The sequence below is a fragment of the Poecilia reticulata genome, chromosome 8 (assembly GCF_904066995.2).
Source record: "Poecilia reticulata chromosome 8, P_reticulata-male-v2, whole genome shotgun sequence".
NCBI classification, from domain to species: domain Eukaryota; kingdom Metazoa; phylum Chordata; class Actinopteri; order Cyprinodontiformes; family Poeciliidae; genus Poecilia; species Poecilia reticulata.
The window spans coordinates 3,399,394-3,419,739 of NC_088837.1; the positions used below are offsets into that span (position 1 = coordinate 3,399,394).

The 20,346-nt window shown below is 41.4% G+C and overlaps 1 protein-coding gene across 5 annotated transcripts in view; it reads right to left on the reverse strand.

Annotated features, from left to right (window-relative positions):
• prr12b (proline rich 12b) overlaps window positions 1-20,346 on the reverse strand; it is a 65,664-nt gene that overhangs the window by 14,003 nt on the left and 31,315 nt on the right. For 4 of the 5 annotated variants that reach the window (XM_017306256.2, XM_081609644.1, XM_081609642.1 and 1 more), the window contains 5 exons: window positions 19,760-19,972; window positions 17,604-17,687; window positions 14,420-15,233; window positions 12,829-13,418; window positions 4,051-4,167 (listed from right to left, as the gene is read on the reverse strand). In XM_017306256.2, coding sequence (XP_017161745.2) covers window positions 4,051-4,167; window positions 12,829-13,418; window positions 14,420-15,233; window positions 17,604-17,687; window positions 19,760-19,972 — 1,818 coding nt within the window. The remainder of the gene's footprint in view (window positions 1-4,050; window positions 4,168-12,828; window positions 13,419-14,419; window positions 15,234-17,603; window positions 17,688-19,759; window positions 19,973-20,346) is intronic. The other variant, XM_081609641.1, reaches the window with a different exon arrangement.

Below are 20,346 nucleotides of genomic sequence, written 5' to 3' on the forward strand. Positions count from 1 at the left end.
AATAGTTCCTTCTCCTGTTCCCTCAGAAGGGCAGAGTCTAGGAGTGACTAATAACATTTACTCAAATATAGTTGAGTAACTTTTTGAAACTCAAATGAACTTTTAGGAATACTCTTACTATGCTGAACTTTTTACTTTTACTCAAGTAATTTTATTATGAAGCATCCATCCATCCATCCATCCATCCATTTTCTTCCGCTTATCCGGGGTCGGATCGCGGGGGCAGCAGCTTCAGAAGGGAGGCCCAGACTTCCCTCTCCCCAGCCACTTCTTCCAGCTCCTCCGGAGGAATCCCAAGGCGTTCCCAGGCCAGCCGAGAGACATAGTCCTTCCAGCGTGTCCTGGGTCTTCCCCGAGGCCTCCTCCCGGTGGGACGTGCCCGGAACACCTCACCAGGGAGGCGTCCAGGAGGCATCCTTACCAGATGCCCGAGCCACCTCAACTAGCTCCTCTCGACGTGGAGGAGCAGCGGCTTTACTCTGAGTCCCTCCCGGATGACCGAGCTTCTCACCCTATCTCTAAGGGAGAGCCCAGCCACCCTGCGGAGGAAACCCATTTCGGCCGCTTGTATCCGTGATCTCGTTCTTTCGGTCATGACCCAAAGCTCATGACCATAGATGAGGGTGGGAACGTAGATCGACCAGTAAATCGAGAGCTTCGCTTTTTGGCTCAGCTCTCTCTTCACCACGACGGACAGGTACAACGCCCGCTTCACGGCAGACGCTGCATCAATCCGCCTGTCGATCTCCCGCTCCCTTATTCCCTCATTCGTGAACAAGATCCCAAGATACTTAAACTCCTCCACTTGAGGCAGGACGACCCCCCTGACCCGGAGAAGGCACTCTACCCTTTTCCGGCTCAAGACCATGGCCTCGGATTTGGAGACACTGAGCCTCTTCCCGGCCGCTTCGCACTCGGCTGCGAACCACTCCAGTGAGAGCTGCAGATCACGTTCCACATCATCCGTAAAAAGCAGAGATGCGATCCTAAGGCCACCAAAATGGATCCCCTCAACACCTCGGCTGCGCCTAGAAATTCTGTCCATAAAAGTAATGAACAGAATCGGTGACAAAGGGCAGCCTTGGCGGAGTCCAACTCTCACCGGAAACAAGCCCGACTTAATGCCGGCAATGCGGACCAGACTCTGACACCGGTCATACAGGGACCTGACAGCCCGTATCAAAGGGCCCGGTACCCCATACTCCCGGAGTACCCCCCAAAAGGCCTCCCGAGGGACACGGTCGAACGCCTTCTCCAAGTCCACAAATGAAGCATCACTATTCTTATTTAAACAAAATTTTCATTTTGTCTTTAAAATACCAAAATATCCACTGAACTTTATATTTTGGGCCCTCTAATTTAATTTTTTTAGATATGAAATAATTGATAACTTGATCAGTTACTCAGTACTTGTATACACTTTTTACCAAATGCTTCTTTACTCTTGTGTAATTTCTTATTCAGCTACATTTTACTTTTACTTGAGTAAAAACATGATGAATTGCTACTGTTATTCCTGGAGTACAAATTGTCGGTCCTCTGCCCACTTCTAAGGAATAGTAACGAAATGTTGAGGCACACATGTTGACCAAAAACATGCAAACTAAGGTGGGCAAGTTATACATCCACAAAGAACTACTTAAATTAATAGCCATATTTACTTTATATGCATACAACATGTATGCATGTGGGCCACACTTGGCACAATTCAGGGATGTAACCAAGAGAGGCAAAGATTGTAGCACGAGTTCAGCTTTTATCCATTCTGTACCATCACTAAAGGTCACTGTATTCAGGTAGTCTGTTTACAAAGGCAAAACAACGGCGATCGACTCTAAACCTTTCCTACTTTTTTACTCTTGTCTCTTTGTCATTTAATCAACCTGTTGCCGTGGCAACTGCCTTCGCCCCACAAACCCAGCAGAGATTAGTTAAAAACACAACGGATTCAGTCCGTTAAGATATTAGGTTTTCAGGCTTCATACTTATTTCTCGGTTAACAAGCATCTCCTCTCATGAACACAGTGGTGGCTGATTAGCCAATTTAAACTTCTGCTCTGCTCATCAGAGTCTTTGAGTCCCTTTTTATTTTGGTAATGGTACCGAAATGCACAGAAAGGCGCAACACCGTGGATCAGAGGATATATTGGATCAGAGGACGTGCTGGTCTCAACATCCTGGTGGCGTTCAGTTTGTCATCTACTCCCGAGATCAACTCAAAACCTTCCACTATCATAATTGAGCCCCCTATTGATTAAATATGACTGTAGTTGGAAAACAAACATCAGCGTAAGCTTACCGTGCAACATCTGGGTAACCAGAGGACTCCTGGACGGACAGCAGCGGCGCATGTCTGAAAGATGCAGATCTCCAAGGCTTGCTACTCCCATTCTCTCAGCTCGATGCTCCATAGAGCTTCCTCTGGATATTGCAGTTCATTTACGTTGTACAGTAAAGTCTGCTCCTTATAGTTGGATCACAGCTGGTAGCTACGAAGGTGTCCTGAACCATCAATTGTAAGCCAACTTCAGCGGCCGCTTCGTCCAAACTATAAAAACCCCGACAGTGAAGCTCTGAGTCCATGAGAGCTGCCAGCTGAAACATGTTCTATCTTAGGGGCCACACGAAAAATTAAGTCAGGAGTAATAACACTATTTTCTAATGAAGTTAATAAGCATCAGCTTATTGATAACCAATTAGTAGGTCGCCATCTTTCTTGAAGCAAAGTACGGTGTGACGCTAACCAACCAATTGGGGAAGTTGTAGCCTGATGACGTGCCCCTCCTCATTTTGATTTATTTTCCCCCCCTTTTTCCGAGTTTTGCGGGGAGAATAGAATGTGATAAATAAGAAAATACTAAATGAATAAGGAAAATGGGAAAATTAAAAAATTTTCAAACAAATGTTAAATGAGAAATGGATAAATGAAAAATGGGTAAATAAAAAAGGGATATTTGAGATTGTTTAATGAAACTGAGAAATGGAAAATTGGGTTAATGGAAAAAGGAAATTGAAAATGGTTAAATTAAAAAATAGATTAATGAAAAATGGTAAATAGATAAAGGAATAAAGGAAAAATGGACAAATGAATAATAGATAAATGAAAAATGGGAATAGAGAAATTTATAATCTGAAAAATAAATGAAAAATTAGGTTAATGAAAAAGGGAAATTGAAAAGTGGTTAAATGAAAAATAGATTCATGAAAAATGGTTAAATGGATAAAGGGATAAATGAAAAAGAGATAAATGAAAAAGAGAAATTGATAATATGGAAAATAAATGAAAAATTGGGTAAATGAAAAAGTAAAACTAACAAATTTTTTGTTTATTTTACTAATTTTCTTCATTTATTGATTTACTATTTTTTTTTTTATTTCACCCATTTATTTATTTAATTAATTTTGGCTGAGAAGGCTCTCCATACCCTACAGCTGAGCTTTTTGTTTGTAAAAGTAAACAAACAGCTTAATAAATGACAATCGTGGTTCACCTCACCTCCCAGTAGAACAATAGTCCTAAACATACAGCCAGAGCTACAGGGAGATGGGCTAGAACCAAGTACATTCATGGGATGGAATGATCCTGTCAAAGTTCAGACCTAAATCCAACCTAGAATCTGCAGCAAGACTTAAAAACTGATGTTCCAAAAACATTTCATCCAATCTGACCGAGTTTGAGTTAGGAAGAATAGGCAGAACCTTTGTGTATGTAGTAGAGACGTAACTTTAGTGAAAGGTGCTTCTAAAAAGTGGAATTCAAGATGGTCAAAAACAAAAACCTGACTTTTGAGCAATTTATTTTCAAAATAAATTAAATCCATTCTTCCAACTTCTTTTTAATTCATGATTCTCTACCACTTCATGTTGGTCTGTCGCATAAAATCTCATGAGACACACTGAAATCTGAGATTATAGGGTGATGGATGGATGGATGGATGGATGGATGGATGGATGGATGGATGGATGGATGGATTATAGGGTGACAAAATGCAAAAACAATTCAAGGGGTATGAATACTTATACTAAGAATATGTACTTTGGAAAACTCACATTGCTGGTTGCGCAGAACTGTCTTTGGCCGTCTTTAATCTCTGGGCTGAATTTCTGGAGCAAAGCTTTCTGGACTCTCCATATTGGTGGAGGTTCTCGGCCTGTCTGCAAAGCCATCTATAAATACAAAGAAACAACTCAAGTCATTTGATAGTGAATCTTTTATTCACACCACTTTCAGTTGATACCAGATACACTATATTGAATGTATACAATGGATAGAAAAGTGTTTGTTCATCCATCCAAATGATCAGAATCAGGTATTCCAATCACTTCCATTTTATACACGCAGGTGTATAAAATTAAGCACCTAACAATGGCTCATTCTCATGAGCTCAGTGAATTCCAGCATGGAACTGTGATAGGATGCCACCTCTGCAACAAATTCAGTTGTGAAATTCTCACTCCTAAATATTCCACAGGCAACTGTCAGCTATATTAAAAGAAGATGGAAGCCACCAAGTGGTAGGCCACGCAAACTGACGGAGTGAGGTCAGCTGAAGTACATAGTGCAAACTTTATAGTTCACCAACCTTCTGCAGAGTCAATCATACAGACTAAATATTTGTTTTGTCTTAATTTCTTTTTTAGACCCAACACCAGGTGAGATTGTGCAGTGCTACAAATCTCTCCTCAAAGCATTTCCAAAGACAAAGACCGTGATGAAAGCTTTTCAGAAGCACAGCATCGACAGAAACACTGTTGTGTCCACTTCATCAGTTGGGGAGCTTTCTTAAAATAAGCTTTTATAACCTGCTAAAAAGTTACTTATGAGTTAGCCTTGTCTCATTCCAAGAGTACGTAGATATTTTCACTATAAACTAGACCAAAAATACTTGACAAGATTTTTTGTTTTTTCCAGTGTATAGACATTTTTTTTTATAACGTTCTATTAACTTTCTTCAGGTACAAGGCGGTTTCTATCCATCTCCTCAGTGTTCTAAAGAATTGCCTTTTAAAATATACTGCTTTGGTCAAATGTTCTGAGTTTCCTTCCTCAAGTGTCTCATAATGGTTGCTGTACTATTGGCCCATTCCTCTTGACAGAACCAGTATAACTGGATCTTATTTGGAAGCCTTGCTTCCACATACATCTCCAGCTCTGCCCATAGGTTTTCTATGGGACTGAGACCAGGGCTTTGTTAAGACCTCTTTAACACATTGACTTTGTTATCTTGGAAGACACTTGAGACACTAATTAGGTGGTATGCTTTGGGTCATTGTACTTTTGAAAGACCCATTACTGTACTGTCGAGGCTTTAACTTACTGCACATAACACCAGTTTTAAAGTACCTACACTGTGGCTCCCTGTAGCTCAAAGAATAGACTTCAAAATACTGTCGTTAGTTTATAAATCACTGAATGGTTTAGCACCACAATACATTAAAGATCTGTTATGCTGTACCAACCGTCTAGACCCCTCAGATCTTCTGGTTCTGCTCTGCATACCCAGAATCAGAACCAAACGAGGAGAAGCAGCATTCAGCTTCTACGCACCACAAATTTGGAACAAACTTCCAGAAAACTGTAAAACAGCTGAAACACTGGATGCCTCTAAATCTCAACTTAAAACCCACCTGTTTGTGGGTTTTGATGTCTTTGATGTTCTTGATGGTTTTTTTGTTTGTTTTTTTATCTCTTTAATGTTTTTATCTTTACTTTTTAATTTCTGTTTTAGTGCTTTCTTAAAAACTATTTTCTTCTCTCACTGTTTATTCAATGTCACATGTTGTTTTTATTTTAATTATGTGAAGCACTTTGAAATGCCTTGCTGCTGAAATGTGCTATACAAATAAAATTTGATTGATTACTGGCTGGTGTCTTGATATCATGCTTCATTATTTTCACATAATTTCCTCACAATCTCATTATAGTGTATCTCATAGTTTATCACTGATACCTGCAGCAAAACATCCACACACTGTGATGCTGCCATACTTTTAAATAACTTCCCTCAGCAAAGTGTGCAGCAGAGGAGAGACGCATGCAGTGTAAATTCAGGATGACACAGATGTTGAGTTGCATGAAGCAGTAATACCAAGAAGGCCCGCCTGCACAGTCATTTCAATTCCTCTCCTTGGCAACTTACAGGGCGTGAAGACGTAACTTCACAGTTTACAAGTCTCAACAGGTGCTCCCGCAGTTTTCAAAGGTAGCACCGACAGATACCTATCTAAATGCACTACGGCAGGAAAGTGTGACAAGGTCGCACTGATCGTCAGAACACTGTTCTTTATGTTCCCAACTGTGGAGTTGTTTCTCCAGCCCTGGCCATCTAGCTTTCAGCATTTAACTTTCAGCAGAGGTGGGACCAAGTCACTGTTTTGCAAGTCCGAGTCAAGTCTCAAGTCTTTGTCCACAAGTCCGAGTCACGACACAAGTCAAGACGGGCAAAAGTCCAGTCAAGAACTTGGAATTTCAAGTCATTTCGAGTCTTGTTTTCAAAAACAATGTTCCAACTAAGCTAAATGTAAATAATAGACCATGTGTTTGTTTTAAAATTAAACTTATGTACTTATTGCAAATAAAGCACAGTGGTTTTGAATTTGGGTGTGATGGTAAAATAAATATGTCAGTCCATGTGGGGTTAAATCTACAGCCAATTTCACATCTCAGTATTGATAAAACATGTTGCCTGAATCAAACTTGCCAGAATCACTAACCAAGACACAAAATAATGTGCTGCATTACCATCCAGAAACACTCAGAACTACCCAACTACCCTTCAGGAGCCTTATAATTGTACAATTTACTTTTACAACGATTTCTGAAAGATAGCAAAATTACTGGATTTTGATTTGTTTTCTAGTAAAATTATACCACTTGGAAATGGGTTCTGTGACCATGCCGCCATTTGAAGAGTTATTACTGAAAAAACGGTATAATTTGACTGCAGTAAACAATCTATTTATTGTCAATATAATTTCCCAACATAGATGTCTTCAAAATACACCCGTACCTGTCAAATTTTGGATTTGAGAAGAATATGGGAAATGTCTCTGTCCAGCGCTACTGTCAGAGGAGGGGGACAGTAAAACTAATGTTAAGAGCTGTGGGGGTGGGGGGTATTTATGGAAAAATACTAATACGGGAGCAGGGTGGAAAAGGGGTGTAAGGAACCGTAGTTTCCCTTATGAATCCACCATCCATCCTGTGATGGAACTGGACATGGTTCATCATTATGATGGGTCAGAGAAACTCTCTTCCCTGAATTCAGATACCGAACCTGCTTTCTGAACAGGTGTTCTGTCTATCGGGCTTCCTGAGCTAACAACACGCTGCACATTAATGTCGATACGTTTGAATCACCGGATTTATACAGCATGACTAAACATAGCATACAAGTGAAAGATAAGCGATATCACAAACGTAACCCAGAGTTGCTAACACGACGTTAGCAACTCTTTTACTATGAGAAAACTGTCTCATAGTAAAAGAAAATTACCGCTTACCTCTTTGTACAACTGTTAAGAAAAATATATTTAAAATAAGCTAGTTTTAAAATTTAACATGACTTGATTGAAATAGCCTAATTATAGTTTTAAAATTTATAACTTATTCTGGCCTATTGACCTTTATTTTACCTGTAGTTAAAGCAGATTGTCTGCCAAGATCTCTGATCTGCCCTTTGTCTGTCTGGGAAACAATCAGTAGGAAGTTCTAGCTTTTCACACTAATCTGTGAAAGCCTTAAACCAGCAGGAGTTCGGAGAAGCGTTCCTTAGACAATGGGAGCAAATAGCTTCAGAAAGAGGGTCAGAGACAGGTCCTGGTTGGCTGAGCAAAGATTCGCCTTATTTGAATAAATTAAAGAAAAGGAGATAAAACTTTCCACACAGAGTAACAAATCAGATTTGTGCTTGCAATTCTCCAAAGACGTCTTTGCTGTCTGTTGTTTCCATCTTTTGTCTTTTTCCTTTTCCGAGGTAAATTCATGTGTTGTCTGTGATCAGAGTTTTCTGATGTGTGATGTGCTTTTCTGGAGGTAGTATGCATCTGTCTTGAATAAATGCTGATTATTGTGACGCTATCATCTCTGTGTGGCTTTTGTTTCCACGCATGGAATCATTGAATCCGGGAGCACAAGAGAATATAACAAGCCAGAAGTTAATGATTTTATTCTCTTAACAACAACTTCAAATGCCAAACAGTTTGAAGTTGTTGTATCTCCATGTGAGATCCTGGTCCTGCAGATTTTGTCATGATTTGGGTTTTAGCTTGGTGAGGTGAGAAGCAGGATGCAGGCAGACGCAGGTTGAAATGATGAATGATTTAATGAAAGTCCAACAAAAGCGGCACAGGGAAACAGACTGAAACAGTCCACGGGGAACAAAAACAATTACTCAGTCCAAAGAAAAAAAACAAAAAAACAAAACGCACGGTCAGGGTAGGACCTGCCATGGATAGTCCGGCGCGCAGGAAGCGGAGTCCCAGAGGCGGGTCTGGCAGGTGTCCCCGGCGCAGGAAGCGGAGTCCCGGAGGCGGGTCCGGCAGGCGTCCCCGCAGGAAGCGAAGTCCCGGAGGCGGGTCCGACGGGCGTCCCCGGCACAGGAAGCGGAGTCCCAGAGGCGGGTCCGACGGGCGTCCCCGGCACAGGAAGCGGAGTCCCAGAGGCGGGTCCGACGGGCGTCCCCGGCACAGGAAGCGGAGTCCCAGAGGCGGGTCCGACGGGCATCCGAGGCACAGGAAGCGGAGTACCGGAGGCGCGTCCGACGGGCGTCTCACGGACCCCATGGGGCCGGTTGCAGGCTCAGGGGGCTGAGACTCGTCTGCAAACTCAGGGTTCGGAGCCACAGGAAACTCTGGAAGCTCTGGAAACTCTGGAGGTTGCTCACTAGCAGCGGGCACGGGAAGCTCTGGGGGCAGAGACAGACACCGCCTCGGCGCAGGGACCGGAGGCAGCTGCAGGTGGAGCCCGGGGCCGGGACCTCTGGGCAGCGGTGACGACTTGGCCCAGGGGCCAGGACCTTTGGCGGCTCAGGGCAGCGGTGACGACTTGGCCCAGGGTCCGGGACCTCCGGCGGCTCAGGGCAGCGGTGACGGCTTGGCCCAGGGGCTGGGACCTTCGGTGGCTCTGCTGTGGGGATCGCCAGCCGCAATCCCCACAGCAGAGCTCCGCCACAGAACTCCTTCAGCAGGACTGCTCCAAAGCACTGCCATGGGCTCCACCGTCTAAGCCGCATCATGCGTCTCTCACCTTCTGTTTGGTCGGATCCTACTGGCATTATTTCTGGTTTGGTTTGGTGACGTGAGTAACAGGATGCAGGCAGACCCAGGTTGAAGTGATGAATGATTTAATGAAAGTCCAACAGAGGCGGCACAGGGAAACAGACTGACGACATACACGAGGGTGACACACGACGAGGATCCGACAAGAGACAAAGACAACAGGTGGATTTAATACATGAGAAGGGTAATCAGGAAACTAGACACAGCTGGTATCAATCAACAGAGAGGACAGGACAGAGACTCACAGGGAAACGGGACTAAACACAGAAAATCTCAAAATAACTACACAGAAAAACACAGATCACAACAGGCTTTGCATGTTACACTCAGTTTTTAGTTGGATAATTTATGATTGATGTACCCAAAAGAAATTACTCACAGGAGCATATCTGCTTTGAGCATTTTTTTGTATCTCATTTTATTCCCCCGTTGTTATTTTTAAATCCAGTTAATTTGCTTGGTTGTGCTGCAGCTACACACTATACATACAGAGTGTGGAAAAACAGAGGGACGGTCTGCGCATGTTAATATGGAATGAGTGAAATGAATTAATGGGGCCACTTTATAAATAATGTGTTTTAAATTTTAAGACTTTGAGTAAAATATCAAGTCTTTTCAAGTAAAGAGCTTCAAGTCAAGTCCCAAGTCAATGGTGTGCAAGTCAAAGTCAAGTCCGAGTCTGAGTATTTTTTCAAGTCAAGTCTCAAGTCTTGATTTTAACGACTCGAGTCTGACTCGAGTCCACGTCATGTGACTCGAGTCCCCACCTCTGGCTTTCAGTGATGTTTAACTACTTGGTTCATGTCCATCAGTATGCATTAATATTTAATTAATCAGTTAAAACTATGTGTCATGAAGGAAAAAAAAACACAATTCCCTCCTGACTATTACACAAAGAACCAGCCAAACTATGAAAAAAAGTCCTATTTATTGTCCAGAAAATATGGTATATGTGTCGATACTATGTGCAGCTACATGGACTGGATCTCCACTTAGTGTTAGTCTTGTAGTTGAACATGGATTGGGGTGAGTTCAATGTAGTGGTGAGGGCGATTATATAGATATAGAAAATATCCTGATAATCCGAACTGACTTGAAATACGAAAGGTTTAGTTGGATATATTGTAACATAGAGCAAAAATACAAAATCTTACAAAGTATTTTTGGTCTAGTTTCTAGTGCAAATATCTTAATACAGTTGAAATAAAACTAAACGAACTTACAAATAACTTTGCTGCAAGATTTAGGAGTTTGTTTTAAGTCAGGGATGTCAAAGTCAAATACACAAAGGGCCAAAAAAACAAATTTGCTACAAGCTGAGGGCCGGACTGGTTTAATGTTTATTAAAACATATTGAAATGATTGCACATATCCTATTGAACCAAGACCTAACACAGTGTATATTATTTAACGATTAAATGAATAAAGCAATATTTTGTTATGGCTCTGTCAGTAACTTCAAGGGAAAACATTTTTCAAGAGGCAAACAGCAACAAATTTAATTGTTTTTAAAAACAAAATATGTTTCTTAATATCAAGATAAATGCATAAATCAAAGTGCATGCATTATAAACTGAAAATGCATTAGTGTGCTGCTCTATGATCCTACCGATCACTGCTTTCAAATAGTAAAGTAAAAAAATAAATCAAATCAGTTGTATTCTTTCTCATGGCTCTTATCTGCAATTTTACCTGAATCCATTCAACTGAAAAATAAATACAATAAAATAAAATAAAATACAAAAATATATGGCACACAGACAAAACAATACTTCATTCAAAGAAAAATCACGTCTTGTAGAAACAAATATAAAAATTTAACTGAAACTTATAAACTGAAAATACTGAAAATTTTAAAGGCCTTCACTGTACTGTACATATCAGAGATGACACGTCCCCGTCCCTGCAGCTGCAGATTCATCACATTCAGATGGCTCGTGATGTCGCAGAGAAACGCCATTTCACACAGGAAAGTTTCATCTCGGAGCTCTGTTGTGTCTTTCCCCTTGCTTTCCATGAACAGACAGATCTCCTCACGTAGCTCGAAACATCTTTGCAGCACCTTTCCCTGGCTTAGCCATCGCACCTCTGTGTGATACGGTATGTCACCGTACTCTGTATCCAACTCGCCCAGAAATGCCTTGAACTGGCGGTGATTTAAACCTTTGGCTCTGATGAAGTTAACTGCTCGCGTTATGGTGCTCATTACATGTTCCATTTTCAAGGCTTTGCCACACAACGACTCCTGGTGTATAATACAGTGATAAGCTGTCAGCTCATCTGTGACGTTTTCCTCCCGCATCCTCTCACGCATCCTTGCCACCAATCCACTCCTGTGCCCACACATCGCGGGTGCTCCGTCTGTGGTTAGTCGCACGAGTTTTTCCCAAGGCAGCCCCATCTCATTCACACATCTGGTTACCTCTTCATACAGATCTTGTCCTGTAGTTGTGCCATGCCTACTACGTAATGCCAAAAACTCTTCTGTTATGATCATGCTGGAGTCTACTCCACGGATGAAAATTGACAGCTGAGCAATGTCTGATGTGTCCGCGCTCTCATCCACAGCAAGAGAATATGTCATGAAATCTTTGCCCTTTCTCACAAGCTGTTCTTTTATGTTGGTGGAAAGCTGGTCTACACGTTCAGCAACGGTGTTTCTGCTCAGACTCACGTTTGAGAATAGTTGTCTTTTGTCTGGGCACACTGCGTCACAAACTTGAAGCATACAGTTTTTGATAAACTCTCCTTCTGAAAAGGGCCGGGCTGATTTTGCGACCTCTTTTGCCACAATAAAGCTGGCCTTGACAGCAGCCTCGCTTTGAGATTTAGCATATGTGAACATAGCCTGCCTGGATTTAAGGCCTCGTTTTAATTCTTCCACCTTCTGTAGCCTTTGTTCATAATCCATATTCTTGTCTTTGTCTGTGTGTTTCTTAGACGTTTGATAGTGCCTTCTTAAATTATATTCTTTCATTACAGCCAAATGTTCTCCACACAGAAGACACACAGGTTTGCCTTTTACCTCCGTAAACATGTACTCTGCCTCCCACCTGTCTTGAAACCCCCTGTTCTCAGCGTCCACCTTACGTTTGGCCATTTTTGAGGAGGGCGGTACCTGAAAGAAATCTGAAAAACCTGAAATCTCTGCTCTGACTGCTGATAAATAATGAAGCCGTTTGGGCGCGCTGTAGTCACTTCGCGGGCTACCGTTGCATTATGGGAAATGTAGTGTTTGCGGGCAAAACACGAGCGGGCGGCTCTGGCTTGCGGGCCGGTTCTCATAGTAATTAAATATCATTCAGGGGGCCATAGATAATTGATTTGCGGGCCAGATGTGGCCCGCGGGCCTTGACTTTGACATATGTGTTTTAAGTCAATAATTCCTTAACTTTCATATAAAAAAGTAAGACATTCTTGCAATGTTTTTTGTGTTTTTGCAGAGTAATAAAGGCTACCTGCTTTATGCAGTTTATCTATATTATCTATATGGTTTCAACTGTAGAAACACACACACAGCTGTGAAAGCTGTGTGTGTGGGGCGTTTACCTTAAGAGTACCAATGTCTTCGGTTCGAACCACAAATTCGTCTCGCTCCCGGAAGATTCCCTCTCCTTCACTCCCACTGTCCTCCTCTTCGCTTTCACCGGCAATGGCAGCGTCAGCCTGCTTCTTTGCCAGGTGCAGAGAGGTGAGGCGCTGCTGGGTCTCCTCCGGAGTTGGGGGTGACGGAGGCTCAGAGGACGATAGGGAGGGTGAGGAGGCAGACTTTGAAGAAGGAGAACATTCGCTGGCTTCATAGTCCTGGTCCTGATCGGAGGACGAAGGGGGGGGCGTGGTGGAAGGAGGGGAAATGGACTGGGGAAGGTTGGAGAGGGGGGATGATTGGATGGCCGGGGGGGAGGTGGAAGGAGGTGGGGAGGTGGAAGCCTGATGATAGGAGGACAGCTGAGGCTGAAACTCAGAGGACAGGAGCACTGGACATACCTCGTCCTCGCCCTGCTGGATGGGCAGTGGTGAGGGGACGGACAAACTCAAAGTGTGGAGGAGTGAGGGTGAGGAGTAGGTGAGCGGTGTACACCGGACAGAAGGGGATTGAGATGAAGGTACTGGGGCGAGTAAAGGTTCTGGTGGAGGATCTGAAACACAAGTTAGAACATTTTCTACTGAAGATTAAAGGGGCAGGCAATATTATGTATTTTCCAGCCACATAGTGACATTTTATAGCACAACCAAGTAACTTTGTTACCTTCATAAAAACGATACATATATATCAAATGTGGCTTAAAATACATTTTACTTCCTGATTAAATGTCTTTAAATTGGACCTCTGTCTCTTTAAAAACTCCTGCTCTTTCTGAAAGTAAGTCTTCACAACATGGCTCCTCTATCAACCCTTTAACAACTTTTTTTACTAGCGTTTCATTGAGACATGTCTCGTATAATGAGCTCAACAAACTACAAACATACAAAATCCTATCAAGTATTTTTGCAGTTTCTAGTGCCAATATCTTAGTACACCTGAAATGACACAATACTAACTTATAAGTAATTTTTCAGCAAGGAGCTAGTTTTTAGTCAATCATTTCTTAACATTGATTTTAAAAAAAAGGACTAGTTCTACTGGCAGATTAATTGATTAATAACATGGGAAAGATGTCTTGTGATAAGTGAAATGATCTGCCAATGAAACTAGTACATTGTCATCAGTATTAAGGAATTAAGATGGGAGCTTAATTATTTAAAGTATGCTCCCCTCTCTTGCTGAAACGTTACTTGTAATTTAGGATTGTGTTATATAGAGTGTACCAAGATATTTGCAGCAGAAACTAGACCAAAATTACTTGATAAGATTTTGTTTCTTCTAGTGCAGCTTCACAGTTCCACCAGAAGTTTGGAAACTACATGCCCGAGCAGGAGCTGTGTCTTGAAGGCGGCGCTCGATCCACGTAGGCGTTTTGCACAGCTGAATGGTTGCCACAGGAGATTAAAGGATTTCTCAAACATGCATGAAAGAATAAAGCAACACTCCAGGTATGTTTTTGATGAGAAAATAGCATAACATGATGTAAAAGCTCATAAAAATCCATTTTACATAAAACAAAATAGTCATCATTCATTTCCTACTGATTTTTTTTACCTTCAGCATTACAAGCCTCCAGACCATCAGTCAGTTTTTCCTCCACCTCCGTTCCTTGACTCTCCACATTCTCAGATTCTTTTTTTACTTCCTCATTATTTCCAGACTCTTCCCCTCTCTCCTCCTCTTCTCTCTCTTCTTCTTCCCATTTCTGTGCATCTCGCTCCTCTGTTTTTAGTCTGCTTACCCATGTGGAGCTAACCCTCTGATCCTCATCCCCTGGTATCTCCTGCTGACCATACGCCAGCGACTCCTCTTTTATGTTCTCTACAGTGGGGACAACAGGAGGCCCAGCAGGTAGACGAGGGCTCACAGACGCCCCCTGAGGCATCAGTGGGGAGGGGGTAGACTGGGTCTTGATTATGGCGGAGGCCATCACTGCAGCCAATGAGTGTGGGGTGTCATAGAGGGCCGAGATAGCAGACGAGATGCTCTTCTGCAGATCCTGGTTTTTGCTCACAGAGTCCTCCTCATCTGAGGAGAAAGACGGCAGCGTCTCCAGGTTCTGCTTCAGCTCCTCATCCAGAGGCTTGCAGGGACTTGGGCAGCCACTGAGCACCAGCTCAGTCCCCTCCTCACTCTGCCTGTCCCGGCTGAAGTCTTCAGGAGATGGCTGTGGAGAAGGTGGAGGTAGGGAAGGAGGAGATGAGGACATAGGCCTGATTCCTCCCTTGAGAGAGGAACAGGCATCCAGGACTTCCTGCTCAACTTCATCTTGTTCCAGCATCAGGTCAGACTCTTTCTTGCCTGTCTTTAGGAAGTCCAGAAAAGACGCCATGAATCCAGGTTTGAAGTCCAAGTCTTTATCATCAGCCTGGAAAACATTAGAGTCTCACCAGTGACCATATTTAACATTCTTTATTACAAGATTGTCCTATTTCTGATGTTGGTGTTTATACATTCTCTCCCTATGATTTTACTACACTATAACTATATGATGCTATCACTAAACTATAGAATCTTCTGCAAGTAGGCTTTACCCTTCAACATTTCAGTCACATTTACAACCACAAACATCTACACTGTTACTCACAACATTGTACTTACTTGAAAAGGCTGAGTGACTATAACTTGACTTTGGTCAAAATTTTTGCTAACACTCAAATAAAATAAGTTCAGTAAATTTTTGAGTGCATAGTGAATTGTAATGTTGACTTAAATAGAATAAAGTGAATAGAATTTTTATTATAATACTTTGATTTTAATAAGTTCAGGCCCTATTGAGGTAAACACATTATAAAACCAGCAGCAGGAACTAATTAAACCACCTTTTTATTTGTCATAAAACTTAGTTTCAAGATATTTAAAGTGAAAAGGTAGACTCCAAAGCTACATATATGCATTCAGTTCATCAAGAATGAGCCACTTTCAGAGCAGTACAACTCTTACTAGCTGTTTTTTCTATCAAGTAATTTTATTTTTATGCAAGTAGTTTCAAGATATAAATAAAAAGTGATTTTAGAAAACTTTGGGATTTATTTATATATAAAAAAAAGGAAAAATGTTTTGGGTAATTTTTAATTATAACATACTCAAATGTATTAAGTTAACATAATATATGCTCACTAGAATTGCTCAAGTTAATGTTACTCAATCGGTTAAATGAAAACAAAAAAATTCTGAAACAATGAGTTTGCATATATATTTTAAGTAAGGAGAACTAAGTCACAATGTACAGTGTGTCATTTGTAAAGTTAGAATGTAAAAAATTAAAAGCAGTATATAGAGAAAAGAGAAAAATGGTCATTCATTTCTCAAAGTCATATTTTAAATGTAGAATTTTCAAACAAAATATTTAGCAAGTACACATGGGTGATTGACAACACTAAGACCCTCTGATTGGTTGTTTCTGATGTAACTGTATTTCTGCAAATGGCACAGGGAGGGGAAGAGGCGCTCAAACTTTCACAAATTATCTCTCTCACTCAGCAGAGTGACAGTTTTACCAAACCTGTAAAACATACTGCAGCTTTCATGTTTCTGTTTCTGCTATCCTGTCGTCCTGAAATAGGGTTACCTGTTTGAATAGTTGTTTCTTTTCTCTTTCTCCTATATTGATGAATCATTTAATTGTCTTTATATACATACATTATTTTATTTTGGTGTTATTCTGCCCAGTTACTGAAGTTTTTAAGAAGCCTTTTTGCTCATGTTTGTTCATTTGAAGCAAAAGCTCTTAATCTCCAAAATACCTGTCAAATGAAAAAATAAATCAATTCTCTAAACTGAACCACACTAGAAGATATATACTTCAATTGAATTCAAATCTGTCCATTGATATGCTTGAGTTGTACTGTATCACTGTATTGACTTCTATAAATAGAATCCCAATAAAGTACACTAAATGTGCTAAAAGACACTGTTTGGATATCACGTTTGGGATATGGAGGTATTCTGATTTGAGCCACAAGGTGGCGGTGATGTTAAGCTCACCCTAATGGAAGCAACAAGCCTCATATTTCCAAACTGTGTATTTGCTTCATGAAATCTAACTTGTTAACCAAATCTAAAGTATATGATATCGGCAGTTGTTTTTACTGTATTTGAGCTCCACGAAAAAGAGCGTATTATAATACATTATAGAGTATATTAGCTGAATGTCTAAGATGAAAAATTATATATATACAAATCATAACTCATAACGAGATCTACAGGATGTAATATTTTGCTTCACTTATTTTACCTTTTAAATAGTTTCATATAGTAAGAGCCTACATATGCTAATCTGCAGCCAATTTCACCCAACAGACAGCAGGTGGTAGCAAGGGGCCTGTGCCGAAAAATGCAGTAACTGTGGCAACAGCTGCCGTGGTAACACGTATCTCTCTCCTCTCTTTTGTCAGTCAGAGAGTTGGCTGTCAGTCAACTGTAACCCCCTTTTATCTAAACCTTAAATCAGAGAAACAGAGCTGAAATCTTATTCAGATGTTACATTATTCCCTTTATCTGTCAGAGACACAACAGGAAATAAATTTTTTATACATTCATGTTTCAAAACACCTGTAAGTACCTGTACATCAAATAACAACATAGAGAGTGGAAAAGCACCAATAGGCACCTAAGGTGTGAATCAGTTAGAGAATTTCCTTTCTCTACCAGAGGCATTAGTTTGAATAGATGAGGTATGAATTATATATCAGGCTCCGAGCCTTCTTCATTTTACAGAGGGTGGAAAGCAACTTACTGAATTGGTGAGTTTCTGCAGATCAGCCCAGGATTCAGGATTCAGTGGATGGTCCATTTCTTTTTTCCAGCTACACTCCATCGTCTGAGTTGACATCAGGGAAAACAGCTTTAAGGTCCTCAAACCTGAGGTTTGCCACAAACTGCAAGGTATTGTTCATCAAAATCGCTTTGAACGACAGCATAGTTCTCGTTTATAGTAAAATAATAATTTTTAAAAAATCTGTTTATGGTGCTATTGCCAACTAAGAACCACTGTTTTTCTCATAAACTAAATGTTTTAGATAGTCAAACTAATTTGAATTTTCCATCCATCCATCCATCCATTTTCTTCCGCTTATCCGGGGTCGGGTCGTGGGGGCAGCAGCTTCAGAAGGGAGGCCCAGACTTCCCTCTCCCCAGCCACTTCTTCCAGCTCCTCCGGGGGAATCCCAAGGCGTTCCCAGGCCAGCCGAGAGACGTAATCCCTCCAGCGTGTCCTGGGTCTTCCCCGAGGCCTCCTCCCGGTGGGACGTGCCCGGAACACCTCACCAGGGAGGCGTCCAGGAGGCATCCTTACCAGATGCCCGAGCCACCTCAACTGGCTCCTCTCGACGTGGAGGAGCAGCGGCTCTACTCTGAGTCCCTCCCGGATGACCGAGCTTCTCACCCTATCTCTAAGGGAGAGCCCAGCCACCCTGCGGAGGAAACCCATTTCGGCCGCTTGTACCCGTGATCTCGTTCTTTCGGTCATGACCCAAAGCTCATGACCATAGATGAGGGTGGGAACGTAGATCGACCGGTAAATCGAGAGCTTTGCTTTTTGGCTCAGCTCTCTCTTCACCACGACGGACCGGTACAGCACCCGCTTCACAGTAGACGCTGCCCCAATCCGCCTGTCGATCTCCCGCTCCCTTATTCCCTCATTCGTGAACAAGATCCCCAGATACTTAAACTCCTCCACTTGAGGCAGGACGACCCCCCTGACCCGGAGAAGGCACTCTACCCTTTTCCGGCTCAAGACCATGGCCTCGGACTTGGAGGCACTGAGCCGGGGGAATTTGAATTTTGAACAGGAATAATCAGAGTAAATACAAAACATCATTTTCCATTTTTTAAATTATGATTTCATTCATTAAGGGAAAAGAGCTGACCAAACAAACATTGCACTATGTGAAAATTGTAATTGGTCCCTTGATGAATCATGAATTAATTTGGATACAATATTTTTGTTGCTATTCACACCAAATCCAGATTTCTATCTGATCTACGTGATCAAAAAGACACATAAATTTGGTGCTATTTTTGAGCAATTTTGGTTCAATTTCTAGAACTGCGCCGCTCAGGGTGGCAGATTATTCAAATTCAAAAAAAACTTTACTAATCCCATTTTGGGCAATATTTTTCATATTTTTGCTATTCTGTTATGATGCACAACCATAGCAACAGGGTAGCTTACAAAAGGAAGCAGCTCATCATCAGAAAAGTTGAAATAATAGTTGAATAAAAGCCAGAAATCCCAGAGGAGCTGAAAAGGAGGCGTCGTGGACGCAGAGCAGGAGCAAAAAGGAGAGAAAGGAGGAAATCCAATCCATCTCTTCCATCCATCGTAATGGCCAACATAAGATCGTTGGCTAACAACAAATCTCTTGTAAAATCAGACTAAATACACTATTCTAATGAAATACAATAGGGTGATTTCTATGAGGAAAGAATCAAAACAAAAACTTGAATTTTTAAAAATAAAATGTAAAATAAATTGGTGGTGAAATTAAAATTAAAGCAAAAAAATTGGTTATTAAAGATGAATAGTTCTTGTTACCCAAGTTTTTCATTGTAGCAGTATTTTATCTGCATAATTTTATGATCAGTGAGAATTTCACTTTTTTTGTTGAAATAAATCTGCTATTCTTAAAGTGGACAAGGGCTGCACTGCAAATGGCCTGAATAACGTACTTTGGACACCCCTGCACTATCAACAGACATGTTCTTATTTTTGCTCATTGTTTTCTAACGGTATTCTCTTATCCTTATATTTTAATTTATCTGTATGTTCTATATGAACAAGCTGTTCCACCCACAAAGAAGACTTTTAAAACTGTGTGGAAAAACAAAAACGTGCAATAATCTAAAACCCACTGTTGATCAGGTAAATTGACATGTCAAAGTATTCTCTACCTCTCCTACTCTGTGCTGCTGCTTCATCACATTGTCTTGTGTCTCATCATGGTCCTTTCTTCCAACGTCCATGATGCCACTTGGTCCAGGACTCATGCCCAGAGATGGTGCCGACCCTACTGATCCATCAGACAGAACGGGCTCCCAACTGGACAGAGAGTCTGTCTTCAGCAAGGACTCTGACGGTGGCTTGGTGGAATGTGGTTGTTTGATCTGAGACACAGACAAGTAGGATGCTGATGAGAATTTTAATTTCTAAATATTAATGCTAAAATGTTGACATTAGTAAGTTCATATGTCTGCAGCCCACATTTAACTGCCTGAATAGTAATGACTTCTTCTGTGTGGTTCAGGTGAATATTTTACTCAGTTCATAGCTGGTGTAAATGGGAAAGAAAGGAGTTCAGCTGTGCATTCAACCTCTGTCTGAGAAAGCCAGAGGCTCAGGTAGAACAAAATGGTGTTCATTTTATTAAACAAGGTTTGTACCAGTGACGTGCGGTGAGGTTCATAGCTGGTGAGGCACGCGACTTAATCATAATCAGATTTACAAATACAGGACCCCTGCATATTATTGTTTACATAAG